Source organism: Rousettus aegyptiacus, unplaced genomic scaffold, assembly GCF_014176215.1.
Source record: "Rousettus aegyptiacus isolate mRouAeg1 unplaced genomic scaffold, mRouAeg1.p scaffold_m13_p_6, whole genome shotgun sequence".
Lineage (NCBI taxonomy): Eukaryota > Metazoa > Chordata > Mammalia > Chiroptera > Pteropodidae > Rousettus > Rousettus aegyptiacus.
Window position 1 is genome coordinate 113,962,882 of NW_023416309.1, and position 21,843 is coordinate 113,984,724.

The 21,843-nt window shown below is 51.7% G+C and overlaps 1 protein-coding gene and 1 long non-coding RNA gene across 6 annotated transcripts in view; one reads left to right on the forward strand and one right to left on the reverse strand.

Moving 5' to 3' along the window:
• RNF213 (ring finger protein 213) overlaps positions 1-19,521 on the forward strand; it is an 82,460-nt gene extending 62,939 nt beyond the window's left edge. For 4 of the 5 annotated variants that reach the window (XM_016143298.2, XM_016143300.2, XM_016143299.2 and 1 more), the window contains 21 exons: positions 2,671-2,782; positions 3,318-3,531; positions 3,757-3,947; positions 4,665-4,787; positions 5,579-5,689; positions 6,130-6,369; positions 6,654-6,735; positions 7,398-7,432; positions 8,547-8,641; positions 9,710-9,869; positions 10,387-10,567; positions 10,881-10,972; positions 11,603-11,854; positions 13,020-13,152; positions 13,501-13,584; positions 13,984-14,164; positions 14,456-14,735; positions 15,290-15,484; positions 15,880-15,969; positions 16,104-16,282; positions 17,530-19,521. In XM_016143298.2, the coding sequence (XP_015998784.2) occupies positions 2,671-2,782; positions 3,318-3,531; positions 3,757-3,947; positions 4,665-4,787; positions 5,579-5,689; positions 6,130-6,369; positions 6,654-6,735; positions 7,398-7,432; positions 8,547-8,641; positions 9,710-9,869; positions 10,387-10,567; positions 10,881-10,972; positions 11,603-11,854; positions 13,020-13,152; positions 13,501-13,584; positions 13,984-14,164; positions 14,456-14,735; positions 15,290-15,484; positions 15,880-15,969; positions 16,104-16,282; positions 17,530-17,683 (3,184 nt within the window). In that variant the 3' untranslated portion in view covers positions 17,684-19,521. Of the gene's footprint in view, positions 1-2,670; positions 2,783-3,317; positions 3,532-3,756; positions 3,948-4,664; positions 4,788-5,578; positions 5,690-6,129; positions 6,370-6,653; positions 6,736-7,397; positions 7,433-8,546; positions 8,642-9,709; positions 9,870-10,386; positions 10,568-10,880; positions 10,973-11,602; positions 11,855-13,019; positions 13,153-13,500; positions 13,585-13,983; positions 14,165-14,455; positions 14,736-15,289; positions 15,485-15,879; positions 15,970-16,103; positions 16,283-17,529 lie in introns of those variants that run through there. The other variant, XM_036222860.1, reaches the window with a different exon arrangement.
• LOC107510089 lies at positions 698-21,839 on the reverse strand. Its single transcript, XR_004951396.1, has 3 exons — positions 20,420-21,839; positions 2,957-8,223; positions 698-2,223 (listed from the first exon to the last, which is right to left on the reverse strand). It is a non-coding gene; the product is annotated as an uncharacterized LOC107510089 (long non-coding RNA).
• Between the last annotated feature and the right edge of the window lie 4 nt (positions 21,840-21,843).

Sequence of the window (21,843 nt, forward strand, 5' to 3'; positions counted from 1 at the left end):
GAAGCCCATATGGTGTCAAAACTCTGCTATTTTAGCATTCTTAGAAAGTGACCAGTAGTTGGAAGACTCTCAGTGTACATGGCCTGAGTTCTGAGTCGACCGTGTCCTTTGAGGTGTTGGCAAAATCTAGACACTGCAAGAAAAGTTCTACCAGAAATGACGATTCTGACTTAAATGTCCAAAAGCAGATGGAGAGTGGAGGTTAGGTCACATTTAATGCGTGGACCTGCTGCACACTTGTCCATGGACGGACGGGTCCTTTTGCTTTTCTCCTCATCATTTGTGTTAAAGAGGATTCCTGAAGGATTTTAAATAAAATGCTCTTAAAATATATTTTATTACAGAGCTAGCATCTTACTATACCTTAAAATGGCCTTAAGGTATAGACGTGAAGAGCTGGCTTAAGATATGAAAAGAACCTCTTTTGATGTTAGACAATTTTCATTAACCTTAAATGTGAGACATCTGTATTCACTTGAATGTCTTTGCTTAGAGAAACGGGAATGGAGTTGTTGACATAATGTGTGTTGACACAGTGCAGAGTGACAGAACGGCACACTCGTAGCGCAAACGCTTTGTTCCGAGATATTTAGACTAAACATTATAGAACTGATTTTAAAAATCTCGAGACATAAGACAAATATTATTTTTTACTTTATTTTTAAATAATTTAAAAATTTTTTTCAATCATAGTTGGCCCACAATATTGTTTCAGGTGTACAACATAGTGATTAGATGTTTATGTAACTTACGAAGTGATTACACCAAAAAGTCTAGTACGCGCCTGACACCATACGTAGTTATTACAACATTATTGACTATATTCCTTATGCTGTATTTTTCATCCTCGTGACTATTTTGTGACTACCTATCTGGACGTAAGACAAATTTTATAATCTTCATTGTCATTCTGCAGGTTGAGAAATACTGGCTTCTGTCATTACTTTGCTTTTGTGATCTGTGTATTTTGGTGTGTATTAACTAATTTGATTGGACTTGAAGTTATTTTGTGGAAGTGCACACCTCAGCTCTCTGGGCAGAGCCATGCGACAAGGCTGACGAACCCAGCTGCTGAGCACTGCACCCTCTCGCCTGCCGTGGGTCCATACTCCTCGCTGCTTGCGTCCTGGACACTTGAAGGGGGACCAGTCCCACTTTTTGGTCATGCCTCAGGCCCCTGAGTGTGGACTCTATCGGTGTATTTCCTTATGAGATAAGCTGTCAGTGACACCCAGGATAGCATCACCTGTGGGGCTCATATTGATCTGGTGGTGCAGTTCTCAGACTGCGGGTCTCTAGACCCATGGGGAGTCCCCAAGGTCACAACGCCTTTTTAAGTATTGCTGGGATGTGACTTGGCTTCTTGTTCTTGGTGGTTTTGGTGATGTCACTAAAGCGATGATGGGTAACACCACTGGCACCATGGTGTGAAGTGAACCGCCGCAGCGGCCATTCCCTTCTTCACTGCCACGCGTGTGTCGCTTTAAAAAGTGTCCTTCTGAAGTGAGAAGTACTCGGGCATGGTGGTTATCGCAAGGAGGACCACTCCCGCGAGATCTGGGTTAAGCGCTGAACTAGCCGCTTTGTTCCTGGGAGACACCTGTACTTGGAGGAATGACCAATGGTCCGCGCTTTCAGACCTCAGCATTTTCTTGAAAACAAGTAAAGGAAAACAGCTGACGATGTTTATTGTTCATGATGATAAAATGAAATTTTTGTCATGTTTATCCCCAACCATGAGCCCGTCAGCTTTCTAATAACTAAAGACATTTGATGGCATGGGTGGTGATAGTAAAGAATGTGAGGTTTTTAAAAGATACACTATGGAATAAAAATGTGTCAACATTTTCAAGATCTGCATAGCTCAGTCAACCAATATTTTCCGAAGGACCGACCAGTGCTCAAAGTCACAAAATCATGTGTTTGTCAGGAAAAAAAACAAAAACAAAGTATAAGGCAACCATTTAACTTAATGTAACTGACTATGAAAAGCCCACTGATATGGTTCGAGATTGCACATTGCCACTAACCTTTAAAATGATCCATTTATCGAGTTTGGTGTAGTGTCAAAGAAGACTATCCACAATTATCAGAAAGACTTTTAAAACATTCTCCTTTTTCCAACCACATAACGTGTATACCAATTTTCCTCAGAAAATTCAGCATCAGCGCAGTTGGCGGCGGCAGCCGATCTGAGTCCAGCTGAATTCCATTACCTGAGGCCTTAAAGAAATTTGCAGCATGAAACACAAAGCTATTCATCAATTCATTTTAGTATTGAAAAAGATTTTTTAATGTTATTTATTTTCATGTGTAATGGGCTTGTTATTTTAAGTGAGTTGATTATTTCTAATACCGTAAATATTGATAAATATAGCTCACATAAACAAACACTCTTTGGGGTTCTTAATAATTTTGAAGACTGTAAATGAGGCCTGAAACCAAAAAGTGTGAGAACAGCTGGTCTAAAATACACCATTTTCTGTTCCTCTGATCTTGTGCTAAAAAACTTTTAATGAAGTTACATTACAAACTACATGTGCATATCTGTGTATGTATGTATATGTGTACATGGGGAGTAACTACCTTTTTTTTTTTTTTTTTTTTTTTTTTTGGCAAAATGAGTTTCCAGACCTGAAGTAACCAGATATACTATTTTTCTTTCCGCAGCTTCCATGAAGTAAAAGGTTATATTCAGGATTACTTGTCCCAGTTAGAAAAGAAAGCATTCCTATCTGAAGATAAAACAGAGCTGTACATGCTGGTTATCAGCTGTCTGGAGGTGAGTTTTCTGTCTGTCACTCCCCTGTGTGTCTTTTGGAAGCTATCTGAAACACGTGGTTCACACAATGGAATACTGCTTCTGAAAATTTACAGAATATAATTTTAGTCGGTAAAATTAATAGCAGCTATATTCCACGAGGGGAAAAAAAAAGGTTTCAAACACATTATTTACCCCTCTGTGGTCTATGTTGTCATCTGCATACATGTGCAGGAGAGGCAAAAACAGCCCGGAAGAATATGCCACTGAACTTGACCATGTCATCTCAAGTGAAGATACTCTGAATACGTTTCACTTTTATTCTCTTCATATTTTCGTTACTTCCCAAAATTTTGCAATGCTAGATATTTTTCTCCCTTTGTTGCCCCTGAAATAAGAAGGCATATTAGTTTTCCATGATTCAAAAAACTGACACTCAGACCTACACATTTGTCCTTCCTAGTTCCCCACAGTTACACGGTGGGAATTCCAGAGGGTCGGGGCTTGCACATCGAGGAGAAAAACCAGATCTTCCTCCTGGTTCTTTGTGCCCTAGGATTCCATGCACGAGAAGAACAGCATGTCCCCCACGACTAGCATGCTGCAGTCCCTACGGGAGGACAGCCAGTTCCTAAAGACTTACCTGTGGGCCAGAATCGGCCAAGACGCCTGTGGCGAGGCTTCAGTGGAGTACCTGCAGGAGATGGCCCGCATCCACCTCTGTCTGGACCGGGCCTCCGATGTCCTGTGTGAGGCTTGGGACAGCTCAGGCAAGTCTGCTGCGGCACGTTTCTTGGCCTCGGCCTTAGCGGCCCCGTTATCTCAAAATTCGGGAAGCATGGGAAGCCGGCTCTGAGCAAACTGGGGCATCCCACGGCCCCTTCTTCTCAGTTCGCTTCTTCCTCTGAGTTCATAAGAGCAGGCTCCGGGCTGTTTGGCCAACAGGGTCACGCAGTCCCAGCCCCCCGCACTCACCCCCGCCTTGGACTCTGCAGAGATGGCAAAGGAGCGGCAGCAATACCTGCGGCAAGTGGAGGACTTCTGCACGAAGGCCAGGAACGACTGGTACCGCGTGTACCTGGTGAGGAAGCTTACGGACCAGCACGGGATGGAGTTTGTGCAGAGTCTCTCCAGACCGGGCCACTGGGCTCGGTGGGTGTTCCCCAAGGAAGTCCTGGAGCAGCAGGTGAGCGGGGGCCCTGGGCCCAGCCCCCCTCCCCGGCCCCCTCTCGGTCTGCTGGGGGGAAGGTGTGCGTCGGCGCCGGTTCTCTGTCTCTGCTTCAGTTCATCCGCTCTAGCGCGTGATGCTCTGTAAACATCCTGCCACCTGCAAGAGCCGCATGCGTGCTGCTGGCTGTCACCTACCTGCAGAACTTACGTAGGCCTCCTCACTTCTGGTCGGGTTTGATGGGGAAAGCAGAATGACTCTGTGGCTTTTGCTCTCAGTAAATCAGAAGTAACTCGGCTGGCAGGAGAGGCCGCTTCTCCCCGTGGCAGGCAGAGTCGAGGATGAAAGGAGCAGTGACTCTGGCTTCAGGGCCGCTCCGTTGTCCTTTCCTAGTGCTCGGAAATGGACGCATTCTTACTGCTCTGGGGCTCTGAAAATGACCCAACCACGTCTGGCTCTCCTACTGCCAGGCGGAGGTTAGCATGGACATGGGTGACGCTGCCGGCCTCGGCGCCCTGCTGAGTGGGGAGAGCAGACAGCCCCGAGGGCAGCACCTCCGCCCCTCCCAGCGCTCAGTCCCCTTGCCCTCTTCGCACGACGAAGCGGACGTGCCCCCCACAGAACCCCAGGCCGGCACCCTTGCCTCCTAATGGCTCCTTTACCTATCCTGTGGTTTTTTGCTAAACCAACCCCGACTGTCCCCACCGTGACTCACCCGTGCTCCTGGGGTTGCAGGAGGACTATCCGAGCCAGATGGACCGGTTCCTGGTGCATGGAGATGAATACAAGGCTCTCCGTGACGCCGTGGGCACAGCCGTCCTGGAGTGCTCGCCCCTGGCTGTGGCGACTGCTCTGGAGGTAGGCCAGGCTCCAGCCTTCCCTCTGGGCAAAGTGGCGCCCCTTGGAACATGCATCCTTCCTTCATTCTGTTAAATGATGCAGATGGAGGGGTCCCAGGGATGACACCCTGCATCAGAAGTCACGTGCCGTGGCCTCCACAGGCACACCTAGCCGAGCCACAGAGCAGTAGCAACTGAGTGGGTCGGCAGATTTGCTGGGCCTTGCTGACCTGCTGCAGCTGTCGGCATCAGCAGGTCCTTTTTGATGCATTTATGTCCATTACTTCGAGACCCTGCGGAAATCGCTTCCGCCAGGATTACTCCGTACGAGGTGTGCGGCCACAACCAGCAGCATGCACTCCTGTGCACACTCACAATCCTGTGTGTGCCAATCGTCGTGTGCATGCAATCCCATGTGTGTTTATTCTAGGAAAGATGGAAGGATTTTAGAATCTCATCTTTAAAGTGTTCTGGGCTTGCTTCCTGGAAAAGAGTAAATAGAACATCCTACCCCACTCAGGAAGTTTCCAGGACTAGCAGGGTCGTCAGAGAGACTAGATGGTGGTTGCTATTACTTCCGTTGCGAGCTTGCTGATAATCGGGGGATACTTTAGAGCCATTCATTCTGTCTTCCAGGTGGGCCTTGCGCTGCTGGGTCCAGAGCTCTGAGATCTTGGGAGATGCTCCCCCTCTATCTCCTGCTTTAGGGTGGACCCACGTCCCATGTGTACACGTGACTCGCACAGCTCTGGGCCCTGGCTAGACCTGTATAACTTTGCAGAGTCTCGCTACATGTCCTTGCTTCCTCAGGCCTGCAAGAACTCGGGAACACAACAGGCGGTCCACTTCCTGTTAGCGCTGTTCAGAGAGGTCACCACTCTGTACAGATCCCGCAATGCGAACCTGCACCCTAAGCCAGAGGTGAGTATCAACCTCCAGGACTTGTGGTCACGGTCTTGGTGTTCAGGGTGACTTTTCTGAATGGAGGGAGAAGTCACAAACACAAATTACGCCCGTAATTTCTTACCTAGCATGGGGGTTTTCACCTTTGCGTGCCAAGGGACCACTTGCTGTTTCATCCAAAGCTCTCAGAATTACAGTTAAAACTCAAGGCAAGAACGTAGGATACTGCTGACCAAAACAGAGCAGCTGAGTTCTCGGGAAGGTGGAGCTAGCTGCCTTTGGTAGAGAAGTGTTCTCGCCTCTGGGTAGTTTCCTCCGAGACAGTGATGGTTCAGCCATGTTTACCATGATTCTTGACATGCATTTGGTAGCGAAGTCTGACGGACTTAAAGCAAACCTTCAGATTTGCATATTCTTCCTCGATAACATTTTAACATTGAAATGTATTTTCCTGTCAGCAATGTGAGGCTATGAACAAAGTCATTGAAGAAAGCAAGATCTTTTCACCCGAAATGAGACATTTTGCAACATCCCTTGTGACCAACACCCTGCCACTGCTGAGGACGGGTCCCACGGACAGCAGCCTTGAAGGCATAGTGACAGAAATGGCTATTCATGCTGCAACCATCCTTCTCTGTGGACAAAAAAAAATCTTGGAACCCCTGAAGAATCTGGCCTTCTCCCCAGACGACATGGCGGTAAGATGAATACGACTGTATTCGCTCTCACGGTAGAAACGGTAATGGCCTGTCGCTGTGGAGACGGAGCCTGTGCCAGGAAAACTGCTGAACCTGTTTGTCTTCTTGGTTCTCTGCCTCTGTCTCACTTGATCCTTTAGTCCACGACGATGGTGGACATCTTGCCTCATCCTTATTTTCCACTCAGCTCATGACATTGAGAGAGAAAATCAGAAGTCTGCACAGTAGCAGCCGATCAGTCTGTTTACTTGTCTAAAGCCAGCTCTGCTTTCTTGGTTTTCCAGAAAGCTTTTCTTCCAACAATGCCTGAAGACTTGCTGGCTCAAGCTAGGAACTGGAAGGGTCTGGAAGGAGTCCGCTGGTACTGTAAGTGTTGGTGTCTGAGAGAACTGCCATCCTGAGCTTTGGTGAGCATCCCGATGCCATGCGAGCCGTGTGGTCGGTGCCCGCCTCCTCCTGCCGCTGGTGCGTCGGCAGGCCGAGAATGGCATGAACAGGCAGTGTGCCGACTGCAGACCAACCGAGGCCTTCCTCAGGCGTGGGGAAGAGCCCCATTAGGATGTGCTCCTGTTCCCTGGATTATGCCGTTTGAGGAGAAGTGGGGATTGGGGACCACACTGGAGGCTCAGGCAAGGCCAGCTCACAACCTAACCAAGTTTTTGACCCAGAGATAGTTCTTTTAGAAAAATAAAACTGGGAGACAGAGCGATATAGCCCATGGCTCTGTGTAAAGTTTGCTAGTGCCTGAGGAAATCACCCTTTTAAACTAGTTTTAAAGGTTGTTATAGAACATGGTCTTGGCAAATAAATGAGAAGAAAGGGTGTCAGTGCCATCCGGCCGCCTCCACGGGTCACCTGGCCAAGCCTGGAATGTAGAAGTAAACTCAGACACTTTTCCCAAATGTGCTCAGACATCTGCTCCATGTCTGTGCTTGGTTCGGCCAGAGGACAGTTAGCTTTCCCTTTAATCCGCGGGTCATGCAGTGAAACCCCAGCAGCCAACACGCGCCCTGTTGCTCTTTTAACAGACTGTCCCAATGGCCACCTGTGCTCTGTAGGAGAGGTGAGTCTTGGTATTTGGGGTAGGGTTTGGGGGGCTCCAAAGTGTGTTCCCCGGGTCTGGGGGGCATGGAAGAGGAGGATAATGAAGGTCCCGACCTTCTAGAATAGACTCTTTTGAGGACCGAGCAAGGAGTTTCAACTAAGCATATAAACGCAGTCAGGGTGTCCAGCCAGTCTCTTGGCCACAGCACCGCGGACACTGCCAGAGGTCCCCTGGCAGACAAAAATCCTGCTGGTTAAAGACCACTCTAGCTACCCTTCTTGGCCACTGCAGCACAGATTCAGTGACATGTCTTTCTGTGACAGCCAAGTGTTGGCTAGATCAGAAGCCGATTACTAACCTAGAGAAGAGATGTGGGCTAGATACGCGGAGGCGGGATGAAGAGACTCCTAGCTCATCAGCTGTGGGGGGAGGAGACCTGTGGATTAGTCGCCTGAGTCCCGAGGCATCAAGCCAGGGTCCTTCGTAGGCCGGTCTGTTCAGTGACAAGCTATCGAACTGAAAAGTATTATTGACTAAAGTAAATGAGAGATAAGGAGGGAAAAAACGGATATATACACTTCATTCTGAGTTCACTGACTTCCTCGTCCATGACGAGACCGAAATAGGTTCTTCCCGAGGGGCTGTGGTCCAGGAGGCAAGAGGCGTCCGGCCTGTCACGGCTGTGGTCCTACCCAGAAGGAAGCAGCGGATCACATGGTTGCCCTGTTTAATAAGTCCTGAGGGAGTTCAGAACAGCAGTGTGGAAGCTGCTGCTATGTTCCCAGTGGCAGACTGCGAAGAGCCGAGGACTGTGACAGACGGAGGGTAGAAAACAGACAAAGCTGAGAACGAAGACTAGGTTTTACACATCCGTCTGTAACGTGTCTGTTTGGGAATAATACTTAAATTGCCTCTTCTGTTTAAAGAAAAAAGGTCCAAATTTGCCCACATACAGTGTAATTTGCATGGAACAGGTGCCCGGGCCCCCCTCAAATACGCATGCGCTAGAATCAGCAGCCCTAGTGGCAGTCACTGCCTACTGTGGCGAGTGTGCATTCATGTGCGTGATGGCATTCATGCGTCCAACAATACTGGCTCCGAAACTGAGCCGGGCCACGTCTGTCTGTCCTAGTGTGGCATGCCCATGGAGCGGGGCGCCTGTGTGGACTGCGGCGCTCTAGTCGGAGGGACGAATCACAAACCGGAGCACGGGTTTACCGCCATCCAGTACGTACACCTGTGCTTCCTTCTAACTCGTCAAACCACGGGCTTGGGGCTATTTCTATTCGATTTCTGATACATTGATGATATAGTATAAATACCGTACATTTGAACCTATGACATGCTGGACCTCAAGGCCAAGGTCCCAGAGTTATGCCTCAGTGAAGTGTTTGATCTGTCATTGGCTAATTAGGCTTTTAAATGCAAAGCAGATGACATATTAATACTCATTAATATGGATACTTAATTCAGATGTCTTCCACTTGGGCCTGGGACATGCCCCCTGTTGAAATGTTTGACAGAAACAGGTGACCTAATTCAGAGGGATATTTAGGTCTGCAAAACCCAGAACTGGGCCTTAAGCTTTCTGAGCACATGCCATCTTATTCGTAAGCTCTCTTAGCTTCCTCTCTTTCTGAGGAAAGTAAAGGATATGTTCTCTCATCAAATACTTCAGAATCCCAACAGACACTTCATCTCGTAGTCCCACATTTGCGCCCAGGACGAGTAGGGTTACGGATGCTCCCTTAAAGGAGGAGGTGGGACCTCCGCAGTCACTGTACTTTCTGGCCATGCCAGGGCAGTCACAGCTTAAAATATTCTAACTCATTACCTCCAAAAACATCAGAACGTCTGGCATCGCCAGCATTTTTGCAACACACCTGTCGTGCTGCACATCCATCTGGGTGTCAGCGGGCACCCTTTGCCAGACCTCGGATCCCAGCTTTTGGTTTGGGAAAAGGAGGCCCATGGGCCATGTCCCCATGCTGATGTCAGCTGTCTGCAGCCTGCCTTCTCGCCCGGTTGTGATTTCGGTGGAAGCAGCAGGCCCAGACCTGTCCTGACACACGACCCAGGGACGGCACCGACAGCCCCGATTCAGCGCCGAGAAGGCCATGCGTGTTGGGTCGGCCAGGAAGGCGGCTCCGTAGGGAGAAAGGCTTAGGAAGGTGGTCTGGCTTAGCACACGTACTTTGACCATTGAGTTCTTCGAAACTGTGAAGCAGGTCTCCGAGTCCTACGGGACTGGGTGTGCCCCCTGCTGCCCTCAGTGGCTCCTCTCGCTCTTCACAGGACTGTCTCAGACAGAACTCAGACGGGCCACGTGCTAGGAAGCCCGCCCCCCAGAGGCGCCGTGGTGGTGTCTGACCGGGATCTGCCACCCGCGGTCTTCCTCCTCATCCGGTTACTCACGCATCTGGCTCTGCTGCTGGGAGCTGCCCAGAGTCCCCAGGTACCGGGGAGCACTGGCAGGCCACACTTCTGTCCAACAGTAGTGACCTGGAGCATTTCGCAGTATCCTTTTATCTAAAAAGTCCTAGCCCCTACGGTGGATGCTGCCCGTGTCACTGTTACCTAATCCACAAAGGAGTAGAAAACTTAGGCCTCCTGTGGTGTGTGGCAGCACGGGGGACGTGCTCGTCCGCTTCCGTGCGCCCCACGTGAAACGAACCACCCTTCCTTTCACACCTGGGAGAGCAGAGCCCACCACGGCCAGGCCTCCCTGCGCCGCGGCTAGAGCTCAGTACACCTCCCCCACGGCGAGTGACCAGGGCAGCAGAAAGCTCTTGCTTTGGAAAGTCTCTACTCCCCTCTGAGGGTCTCAGAGGCGGTCACCCCCAGCCCTGCCCTCCTCCATCTGGCCGTGTGTCGTCCCCACTCGATGCTGGGGTGGCACCCTTGGCCTCCGCGGAACTCCCCAGCTCCCCCATAAGCTAGCCCTCGTTCGACACGCTGTCCCCCTGCCCCAGGCTCTGGTCAACATCATCAAGCCTCCGGTGAGGGACCCGAGGGAGTTTCTGCAGCAGCACATCCAGAGGGACTTGGAGCAGCTGACGCGGACGCTGGGCAAGGGCACCGACGAGACCATCCACGTAGTCCACCTTGTCCTGTGCGGCCTCCTCAGGGAGCAGCACCACCTCCCTGGCTACGGTAAGGGACCGGGCGCGGCGCACATCCACAAGGATGGCAACACCCGAGGACTTGCCACAGCGGACAGAAGCGACCTGTTCTGCCCTTCCCGTGTCCCCCTGCTGAGTCGAGACCTGTGAATTCAGGTTGTCAGCCCACAAAGAACATGAGCCTGGGGGCAGCAGCAGGAGCCCTTTCCATGTGCTCAGGGTCCTTTAGAAAGAGACCCACTCCCCAGGGGGACACTGTTTCAGTCTCACAGCTACTCAGTGTCTGCTGTCTGCAGACCGCCTGGTCTTGGTTCCTTGGGTAACCCACACGTTTCTCTTCGTAGCGCCTTTAAATTTTGATGCGAACTTGTCAACCAAAGAAATGAGAAACCGCTGGGAAAAATGCATGGAGATGATTATTTTACGAGAACTCGCGGTACGTGGGGAGCGGCGGCAGCCACCTGCCCCGTTCAGCCAGGGGAGTGCGGGGGTGTGTGTCCTGAGCGTCCAGTGACGCACTGGCCGACGTCACTGCTGGACGGCCTGTGGAAGCCTTAGGCCAAGCCCAGATCCAGGTGTTCACCACCCGGGTCACCCCACCCTCCCCGTCCTCTGTCCCGTCCTGAGGCCAGTCCAGCCAGGCTGAGGGACTACTGGGAGTGCAGGAGATGCAGGCGGTGCCTTTGTCGCCGCTCCTGCCACAGCAGGCCGTGGGAGCGAGAGGTAGAGAAACGACGACACAGACCCCACAGTCACACTGCTCATCGGATCGTTCTCTGTCCGGCAAGAATGTTCCTGAGAGTAGCTAAGCCCATCAGGAAATAAATGTCACTAATTAAAGGGATGGGACTAAAATATAGGTCTCTGAGTCTCATTCTCTCCGGGAACATAAAGCTACAAACAAGGAAAATGTAAATTCTAATCAGTTAGCCAATGTGAATATTTGATTACGCGCTAAAATGAGTCAGCCAGACTCCCTTGTTGGCCCCCTGGTAGGGTCACTGAGGGTCCCCTGTACTGGCGGTGCACCTCACATTTGGAACCCGGCACTGTTCTCTCCACCCAGCACTTGGACAAAACCCTCCTGGCGGTGAATGCTCGCATCAGCCGCGATGAGCGTGTCAGCTCCGACCCCGTGGCCAGAATCGTCTTTGGCGACCCAGCAGCCTTCCTGCCCCACCTGCCTCGCAACAGCGTGGTGCACAGCTCCAAGATGTGGAGCTGCAGGAGGAAAGTCACCGTGGAGCACCTCTGGCACCTTGTGGAGCAGAAGAACGGCAAAGAGACCATGCCCATCCTCTGGAAGTTCCTGCAGAAGGTAGGGCCGCCTTGCGTGACCTCCGGCCCGACTTCCCCTGGGGATCCAAGGGCCCTGGCTCTGACTTGGCCTGGTGGTTCTTGGAGGCGGGACACTGGACAGACCGCTTCAGGGCTTTGAATTTTAAATGGATTGTCCATAGCAGAGGTCTCAAGGATAGAAGTGTCCGTCCACGCCAAGCTGAATGGGTAGTTCGAAGCAGAGACAGATGAAACTTACCCGCAAGCTGGAATTAGCAGGAATGTGTCAAGAATGTCAGGCCCCACCCCACAGAGTGCCCCCTATCACCTTGCAAGGAAGATTAGGGCAAAAGCCTTTCCTGGCCACGTCTGTTCACCTTCTTCCCCCTGGGGCCTGCAGCGACTGGCCGTCCATGGATAGCGCTTGAATGATGAGCTTTAGTCCGAAACGCCTAACCAAACCAAACCAAGAAACCTTTCCTTCTTCTTGAACTGTGGGGGCTGAGGTTGAACATGGGGGGAGTGAGCATAGGGAGGGATCTGGAGGGGGGTAAAGGGTCGCTATTGGTCACATCGGTGAGGACCAGAAACACAGTTCCTAACTTCAACCCCCTTGAACTTTCACTTTCTATAGTGAATGTTCTAGTCACTTCCCTCCATGGACCAGTGTTTGCAGCCCAGCAAGAAGTAAGGTGATTCAGGTATTTCCATCGGTCAGTTAAAGGAAATGAATTCACGCAGGAAGAACGACAAGTTGAGACAGTGGTCCCTCACCAGTGCAGGTCTTGTCCTCAGAGCCACACCAGGTGGCACAGACATCACTGCTGGAACTCTGTTTCTTGCTCTCGGCAGCTTCTTCCACACCCAGCCCATCGTGTGGGCCTGAGGGCTGGTTTCCTTCATCGGCTTTTGGCAAGCACGTGACGTGTCAGTGTCCTGAGAGCAGGGACTTTATCCGCTCCCTCCTCGTCTGTCTCTAGCGGGTAGGACAGTGGCCACAACGTGGCAAGCAGCCGAGGGTACTTGCTGAAAGAATGGTACAGCCCTCTACCCATTTTTAAGCACCGCGATACAACTTTGTATAAAATGCCACACTGACCAGATGAAACCACAAATACACATCCTGAGCCAGCCCAAGGTCTAATTCGTCAATAATGTTTTCTGGGCAAATTAAAGGTGTTACTGCATGGTCTCCCCTTCTCCAGGAAGCAGAACTGAGATGGGTGAAGTTCTTGCCTGAGATTCTGGCTCTGCAGAAGAGTCTAGTGAAACGCTTCCAGAATGTGCCAGAAGCCGAGTACCAGTCCATCAGAGATTTTATCAGCAGCCACACTTCAGGTAGGACTGTACTCTCACGGGGGATCCAGAATAGGTTCAGTGGCTCAAAAGGCCACTCCAGCTGGGGGGTGGGAGCCCTTCAGGGCTAATGGGTTTTCTGCAGGCTCAGCTTTCCACATGAGGCATGGGTGCCATGAACCCCAAAACACATTACAGGTATTGCTGCAGCCAGGAGCCCCCTCCCTCCGGCTCCGCAAACTCAGTCCCTGATCTCGGGCAGCATCTAGAACACACTGGTGTGGGGGAGGCGCAGAGCTGGGTCTGTGTGAGGAGTGCGGGACAGGGCTGCCGGTTTGACTGAGACCAGCGGGTATCGCATGAGTTCGTAAGAAGTGTTGTGTTTGACAGATGGACTGAAGCAGTTATTCCACGACAGAATCAGTGTCTTTCTGTCAACATGGAACCAGCTGAGGAGATCGCTGGATACCAATGGTGAGTGCCATCCTCCCCTTCAGCACTGACTGTGACAGGCTGGCCCGTCCACGCTGTGCCCATGCCCATGACTGCACAGCGCCATGCCACACACACCGATGCCGAATCTGCGCATCTCTGAGTAGAGGTGTCTGGTCAAATGTAGCGGGAAATAATGTAGTGGGAAAAATAGACGCTTGGTCCACTCGAATCTGTCGATATGGAAATAAAAAGTTGAGGGGGTTTGAAACTTGTTGGCATATGAGACTCGGCAGTGGGCTCTTTGGAGTGTCGCTGGTGCAGCTCCGCATGGCTGAGGTGATGTCCTTGGGCTGCTCCCACTGTGGCGGCTCCCCGCCTCGATGCAAGCAGCAGCACGGAGTAACCACCGTTGCTCAAAAACACCCCTGTCATTTAAAGGTGAGATCAAGCTACCTAAAGACTACTGCAGCACCGACCTGGACCTGGACACCAACTTCGAGGTCATCCTGCCGCGTCGCCAGGGCCTGGGCCTCTGCTCCACTGCCTTAGTCAGCTACCTGATTGCCCTGCACAACGAGATCATCTCCACGATGGAAAAGTTCTCTGAGGAAAACAACAGGTGAGTGCATGAGCCACTGGGACACGGTGGCTTTCAGCCCAGAAGGCCACTTCCCAGGCCAGCCAAGCAGGGTCTCCAGGCTCGGGAGGGCAGGAACGAGCCAGACTCAGCACCTTCTCTAACAAACGCTCCTCCAGACACTGATGAGAGTGTCGTCAGTGCCACAGATTTGCGTATCGTTTCACCTGCTCAGGCTCTGAGAACATCAAGTGGGAACTGGCTCCGTATGTCCCAGCGTCCGGGCCACGGACGCTGACCAGGACACTGAGTGCTGTGTCTTCACGTCCTCAGCTATTCTGTTGACGCCTCTGAGATTACCGACCTGCACGTCATCAGCTACGAGGTGGAGCGGGACCTGACCCCGCTGATCCTCTCCAACTGCCAGTACAAAGTGGAGCAGGGCGCGGAGAGAGTGCAGGAGTTCCAGCTGGAGAAGATCCAGCGGCAGCTCGCCAGCCGCTTCCTGCAGGGCAAACCCCGGCTGTCCCTCAGGGGCATCCCCACACTGGTGTATAGGCGCGACAGGAACTACGAAGACCTCTTCGTGGACATAAGGAACAAGATGCCGCAGGTGAGTGTGGGGGACCTTATCTGTGGCGCCTCTGTCTTATCAGAGCTTCTGTCCTCATTCGCCTCGGTCCACGCTCAGGCCAGGCCTTTGCTGGGCGCGCCCCTGAGCTTCGGCAGCCTTCCCGAGTCCCTGAGCCCACCGCTCGTCCCAGAGGGTGAGCAGGCGGCCAGTCGGCGCACGTGTGCTCATAGAGCGGGAGCGCACTGAAATCCCGTCGTGTCAGTCTCTCGTGACTGGGGTCGCGACCATGTGTGCCAACGCCGGAGGCTCAGAGGGCTGGCGGCTTCCCGCTCTGCCCCGTGCAGTGACGGATGCTGCGTGTGTGTGTGTGCGTCTCCTCGTGCATATCCTCGCAACAGTGCTTCGAGGATTAGGCAAGTTCCCATCTGTTCTTGTGACGTGTGTGGAACTCTGCTGACACTTAGGAGGCTCCAGCGTCCACCACTGTTGCTGTTCGGTTTTGTCCTGTGGCCTTGGCAGAGGAGAAGGTAAGCACACTCGCCAGGTCATGCTGGGCAAGCACCCACAGACCCCTCCCGCCTTTGATTTCCTAGGACCCCCTCCCAAACACGGCCATCAGCGCCATCAGTGGGCAGCTACAGTCCTACACGGACGCCTGTGAAGCTCTGCATGTCACAGAAGTCACTTTGGGGTTTCTGAGCACAGCTGGGGAGGATCCGAACATGGACTTAGCCTTGTACATCCAAGACAAGCTGCGGATGAGTGAGCAAACGGAACAGGTTCTAAAGGTGGGTCTCGCGTCCAGGCTCTCTCGAGGGAAGTGGCCCTGCCCCTCATGTCCCTGCCACTCCTCCCACAAGGAGCAGTGCCTGACAGCAAAAAGGAGAGGTGCTGAGACCAGCCCATCCCCCAGCCTGCCCATGTGGAAACAACAGCCTGGGGGGAAAGACTGGTGCCAGGGAGCGTGCCACAGGTGACTGAGGGTGGCACCCCAAATGGCTTGGTACTCAGGGGCTCTGAGCTGCTGCCCGAGGCGAGGTCTCTCCAGATGGTTTAAAGATGAGGCTGGGGAAATCGTGGCTGGAACGGAGATGGCTGCAGGCCGGGGTGGCTACAGCGAGCACTGGGCAGGGATACAGCCCGCAGTCCGCCCAGCTGCCCGTCACTTCTCTTCCTCTCCTAGGCCTTACACCACTGTCAGCTGAGGCACGCCACTGCCCTCTGGCAGCTCCTCTCTGCCCACAAGTCTGAGCAGCTGCTGCGCCTGAGAAAAGTGAGTCCCGTGTCCCCCCCCCACCCCCGCTCTGTCCCTCCCTAACACACACACACACACACACACACACAGCTGCGCGGAGGGAGCGGGCTCCACCCCAGGCTTGGGCTTCATTTGTTCCTACTTCATTGTAGGAGCCATTTGGGGAGATAAGTGACGAGTACAAAGCTGATCTCAGCCCAGAAAATACTAACCTCCTCAGCAAGTTCCTGAACCAGATCAGCCTGGACGCCTTCCTCTTGGAGCTCCATGAAATGATGACCTTGAAACTAAACAACCCCCGAACCCAGGGGGATTTCAAACCCGACTGGAGGTAGGACTGGCCAGCCTGGTGGGCTGGGCACACTCAGAAGGTTCTGCCGTCTGTCCCATGACCTCCCACAGAGGTGGAAATGTCTTCTTACCCAGAATTCGGTTTCTGGCCATTACCACGGCCAGGGCACCTGAGGACTGGCTTTTGCGTTTTAATCTCTATTGAATTTTAAAAATAATTACGAAAGTCACGTTCTCGTTATATCAAGCAGACTCACTATGTCAGAGATGCGCATTTTAAATTTGATAGAAAAAGCTACCCCAGCGTGTAGTATGTGAGAACACTGGATATGATCCATCTTTTACATTTTTGCCAACCTAATGGCCAAAAAAATGGTATCTCATTTTTGCTTATATTTTCCTATTTACTAGTGAGGCTGAGGACATTTTTCTTTTTACGAACCATATATCTTTTTCTGAATTACTTCTTCATAGCCTTTGGTTATTTGGGGGGAGGGGCAGTTGTTTATCTTTTTTTTTATCTTAAAAGATTAATCTTTTATCTGTTATGTTACAGATGTTCTGTGTTTAATTTTCTAACCTGATAGAATTTCACTATAAAGCCTCTGTAGGGAAATACAGCTCTAAGGGTCTTCCTTACCCCAAGGTTAGGAATTAGTAGCCTGTGTTTTCCTCTCGTGCTTCTACAGTGTTATGTTACACATTTGTTTGGTTAGCCAACTGATTTTTATGTGTGGTGTAAGGTAGGGATTTAACTTTGCCGGTTTTCTAAAGTTTCTTCACCGATACACGTCATAATTGCTATTTTTTTCCATCATGCTACATGGCATATACCTGTGTGTACTGATATTGCTAAATTTTTTAACAAGTCTTGATGATCTTGGACTTTTAGTGTAGGAAAAAAAAAATCCCTTCCCTAGAGAATTGACAGTGTTTGTTCGCACAAAACGCGAAATGGAGTAGAAGCTTTTTCCAGAACAGTAGGCTTTGTCTTTTATATAGCAGCTTGCGTTACTAGAGTGCTTAAGATCTGCCTGGGCCCTCCCGGGGCTGGCTCTGTCCTACGGAGCTTGTGCACTGCATGCGGGAGGGCAGGTTCATACCAGACCCCGCATCCAGGAGTACAGGCCCTGCTCACCAGCTTGGGTGGTGCCTGATGATAAGCGGCCCCTCCATGCTCCTGGTCTTGACACTTCAGTTCTCTCGCCAGCTTGAAAAGTGACAGTGATGGTCTCCTCACGTCATCTGGAAGGCTTTTAAATGCTGTTCTTGTTCCTTGGTTTTCAGCCTGCGAGACACGCTGGTCAGTTACATGGAAACTAAAGACGACTATGCTCTTCCAGAAATGGAGTCCCAGTTCCCAGAACAGATACCACTTTCCAACTGTGTCTCTGTGTGGAAACTGGCCGCTCAGCTGAAACGGGACCGACAGATGAAATAGAGTCATCCCCTTGACACCATCTCTGCCAAGCCTTGGCGACGGAAGGCTCTCCCCACCTCACCCCTGCATTGGCCCCACTGTGGACTGTCGCCTTTGCAGGTGCTTAGAAGAAAGCCTTTGGCATCGCTCCAGGCTCGGGACAACACACGCCGTGTGCTGACGGCTCTTGGAGAGCCCGGCTCTATCCATAGGCCCTTGTGTCTATTCCAAACTTTCTCACGGTTTGATAAATACTGGTTCCTGGGAGGTGAGGACCAAAACTTACTTGAAATTGCAATAACCCCCTGCCTCCTGCACATCCAGAGAGTATGAAAAAGTCACCTCTCAGCTTCACACACAGGAATGCTCTGTCGTGGGCCTCCAGCCTCTTAACGGGACATACCCAGCCACTGGGACCCTTCTTACTTAAACTGCTGCACAAGGACAGGGGTGGGAGGAAGCGGGGTTGCTTTTATTATTATTTTTTTTCTAATTCTGCACTTACTGAAGACAATCTGGCTTTCTTCTTCCTTTCATTTCTTTAAATGCTGAGTACTGTACAAATATTGCTAGGTTTCCAAGAAGATGAAAAAGTAAAAAGTGCCAGATTCTTTTTTGTCTTCTCACAAGTCAGGGAATTCTGCAACAGAGCTTGAAGCCAAATTAACAAGACCTCCCCCAAGCCTGGCCACGAGTCACTGCCACAGTGAAGGTCAGAGCCACAAAACTCTCACTGTGAAAAGCATTGAGCGAAGAAGCCCTGACACTTCAGGGTCTCAGTTTCCTCATCTAATAAACGAAGGGACTGGACTGATGGCCAAATTCCCTCCCAATCCTGGTACTCTAAACTCCTAAATGAATGTCATCATGGATCAAAGGTACAGTCCTGGTGTCTCTCTGCGAAGGTTTTGACTGCTTGGCATCTTGCCAAATAAACACGTGATCTCAGTGTGGTCCCCCAAATGTGTGGATGTCTGGTCCTAGCTTTGGGTCTCAGCCAAGACACAAAAACAGACTGAGCGAGAACATAGGACCACTTAAGTTTCCAAAAAGGAAAAAGAGGACCATCAACCAGCCTTCACGTTGTGCTGCTTTCTCACTTTAGTATGGTGTCTCTTTCACAATCGGCTTGGGCGCTTGGCGACCTCAGGACCAATTCCTATTCCCAGGTAGCCCAGCACGCATTGCCACGGAGAAACACGTGTTTACGATCAGGTGAAGATCTTTAACCTGCATCCTAAGTGAGTGATGACGCAGTCAACTTGAACTGGGGCCCAGGGGTGATGAGAGCTACAGAAACAACAGATGCTCCCCCGGCACCTGTGGATGCCCTCAGCAGCATGGGGAGCTGCAGAAGGCCCTGCGCTCTTTGTTCACCATGATTTCAGATGCAGCGGGTACAGTGATCCGGGCCCCGCAGTAACTCATCTGGGACCCCATCAACTTGCACTTAGTACTCTATGCTTGTTCAGTCATTCCATACTATGCAAAAGCACCCTCCAATCGCCACCTGCATCCTGGATTGCAAATCTAATTGCCACTTACTGAGGGTGGAGTGTTGCTTGTTCAACTCTTCAACTTGCACTGGGACTCCTTTGATACCTCAGAGTTGGGATGGAGCTCGCCAGGCTATCAAGTGCCACTGTGGTTCTTCATTGTGCCACAGCTGAGCATTCCCTGCCATTTTTATGAAGGTTTTTAAATTAAGATGTTTTGTTTTGTATGCTATGCTTTCAAAGCCTTACCTGTCATTATCTCACTTATCTTGTTCTTTGTACAAAAATACTCCAGTAATAAGCAAACGCAGGTTTTATCACATTTGTTATATTCAATTAATAAACTAAAATTTTGCTACTAAATAACACTTCTCTTTGTGGGGAAAACTTCTGTGGCAAATAGGCTTTGGGTATGGTTTTGCTGGTTTATGCAAATGTTTGTAGAGGTGTCCATCAAGTAAGACATACACTCTGGTTAAGAACGTAAAAGTCAACTTTTCCTCTAGACAAAAAATGACGGCAGGGCAGAGGACCCACGGGGTTGCACACCGCTCCCCAAAGCTTTAACCCCTCCCACTACCTGCCTGGTGTGACTTTCGCCTAACGACACATCATATGCCAGAGCTGGCAGTGGGTGTGCTGCAGGGTGGGGAAGAGTCCCCAGTGAAAGGAAATCTGGACATGGGAGCAGTAAACGGTAAGCTTCCGGTGGCCCATTTGGATTTGGGTGGCAAACACCACTCCAGGGAAAAGCCTCATTTTCTCTTCCAAAAAGAAATGGCTCCTCCCAGGAAGAAGTCTGTGGCCTGAAACCACGGCTGGGGAAGACGTGAGGCCCCACCAGGCCCTCCCCTCATCTCCCTACACGTCGTCACTGACCCCAGCCTCCCTCCTGCTCACTCTCCTTCCGGGTCATATGTGGGCATATCCCTTCGTACAGTTCTTTCGGCACGGGCAGCAACAGTCACGAGGCAGGTGGTACTTACCTGAAAATCTCCATGGTTGACCACTAGCTCCTTAAGATCTTGCCATGCATGTAAGTTATACCTTCCGATGTGGGACGCAAGGATTTGGTCATTTGTTTATGACAGTCCTAAGCTATTGCTTTTTCTTGCCCCTTCCTCCCCACACCCCACAAGCTATTTCAGTTATTCTCGGGTTCAGGCAATTCCTACCTAGAAAGGAAATTCCAAAGGAAAACAATCACTGTGAAGAAAAGTTCAGGGCAAAGGGCCCTGCTACGTAGGTAAGGTGTACTCACGTGGTATGCGCTCCGTGGGAAGTCGCTGTACCAGCAGGGCTCCAGGGACAGCAGGCAGGGAGGCGGGAGGCCAGGAGGAGACAGCCACCCACTCCAGCCATATCAGCGTCTGTACCGCTCTCTGCATTTTTCTAATCCCTCCTTGGTCACTAATTAAGCATTGTGAATCCGTTTCCCACTGGGAAGGCAAGCGCCAGGAAGGTGCTGAGTCACATTTCGTCGGACTTGAGGTATTCTGGGACAGGACCGGCTTCCGTCTCAGGAGGTGGGAGCACTTCCAGAAGCCAGCTGGGGCAAGAGCAGAGTGGAGGTGGAGGGAAAGGGCCGGAGCTGGAGCACATGCAAGCCATCCAGCGACACTTCACGTCCCCTAGAGGACTGCTGCCAGCCCCTTATAACTTCCCAGGACAGGACCCAGAGCCTCCGATCACTCTAAATGACAAGGCTGACCCGCAAGGCAGCCCGGACGCGCCCCGGGGGAAATCCTGGCTCTTCCGTTTGCAAGCTCCACGTGACCTCTTTAAGCCTCGATTTCCCCACCTGTGAGGTAACTCTCGCTGCTGTGGTGAGAAATAAGTCTGTGTAGGTAAATAACCGGGAACAGCGCCTGGCACTCATCCCCAATCCCAGCGGAAAACTCGGCCGCGTCGCAAGGCCCTGCGGGTTGTCATACGTTGCGTGAAGCCCCTCCGCCTCAAACACGCATGCTCGCCTGCCGTGCGTTCGTCCTGAGATCTAAACTGGACGCGTCTTCTCTGAATTTCTCTGAATTTCCCTGGTACAACAAGCTCACCGCACCGCGGGGCTCTGGGCACGAAGGAGTCCGTGTCCCAATGGCCGGCCGCGCTGCCGGCGGCCGGCGGGGGACGCTTCCCGCACGCCAGGACCCGAGCAGTCGAGTCCAAGGCCGCGAGTCCGGCGTGAGGCTGTGTCTCTCCCTCCGCATCTCTGGGGCCGTCACCGGGGCTGAAGTCACGGAGCCACGTACGTGGCAGGCGCTCGGCGTTGGGGTTCGGGGCACGCTACCCTAAACGCAGCACCCTGGCCCGCTGAAGAGCAAGCGCAAGGACTGTGAGGAAAAGTCCCTCCCGAACTTTACGCCGAGCCCCGAACCGCGTGCGCGGAGGATGCCGGGAGGGACACAGGCCACTGAGGGCCCGGCCCCTGACTAAGCAAACTTTGTCACTTCTTCGCCTTTACGGCGCAGCCCAGTCCCCTCTGTCTTGTTAATTCTCCACAAATTCACTGTCTCTTCGTCTAAAAAGTAACGTTTCTTGCTCCGGTCACTCCTTCGGATCGTCGTTCTCTGGCGAAGGCTTCCGCGGACGAGAGAAAATTCGGCGAACGCACGTGCTTTTCTCCTGCGGTCCCGAGGGCGGCGGAGGCGCCGAGGCCTCCAGCCACGAGGCGGCGACACCAGAGGA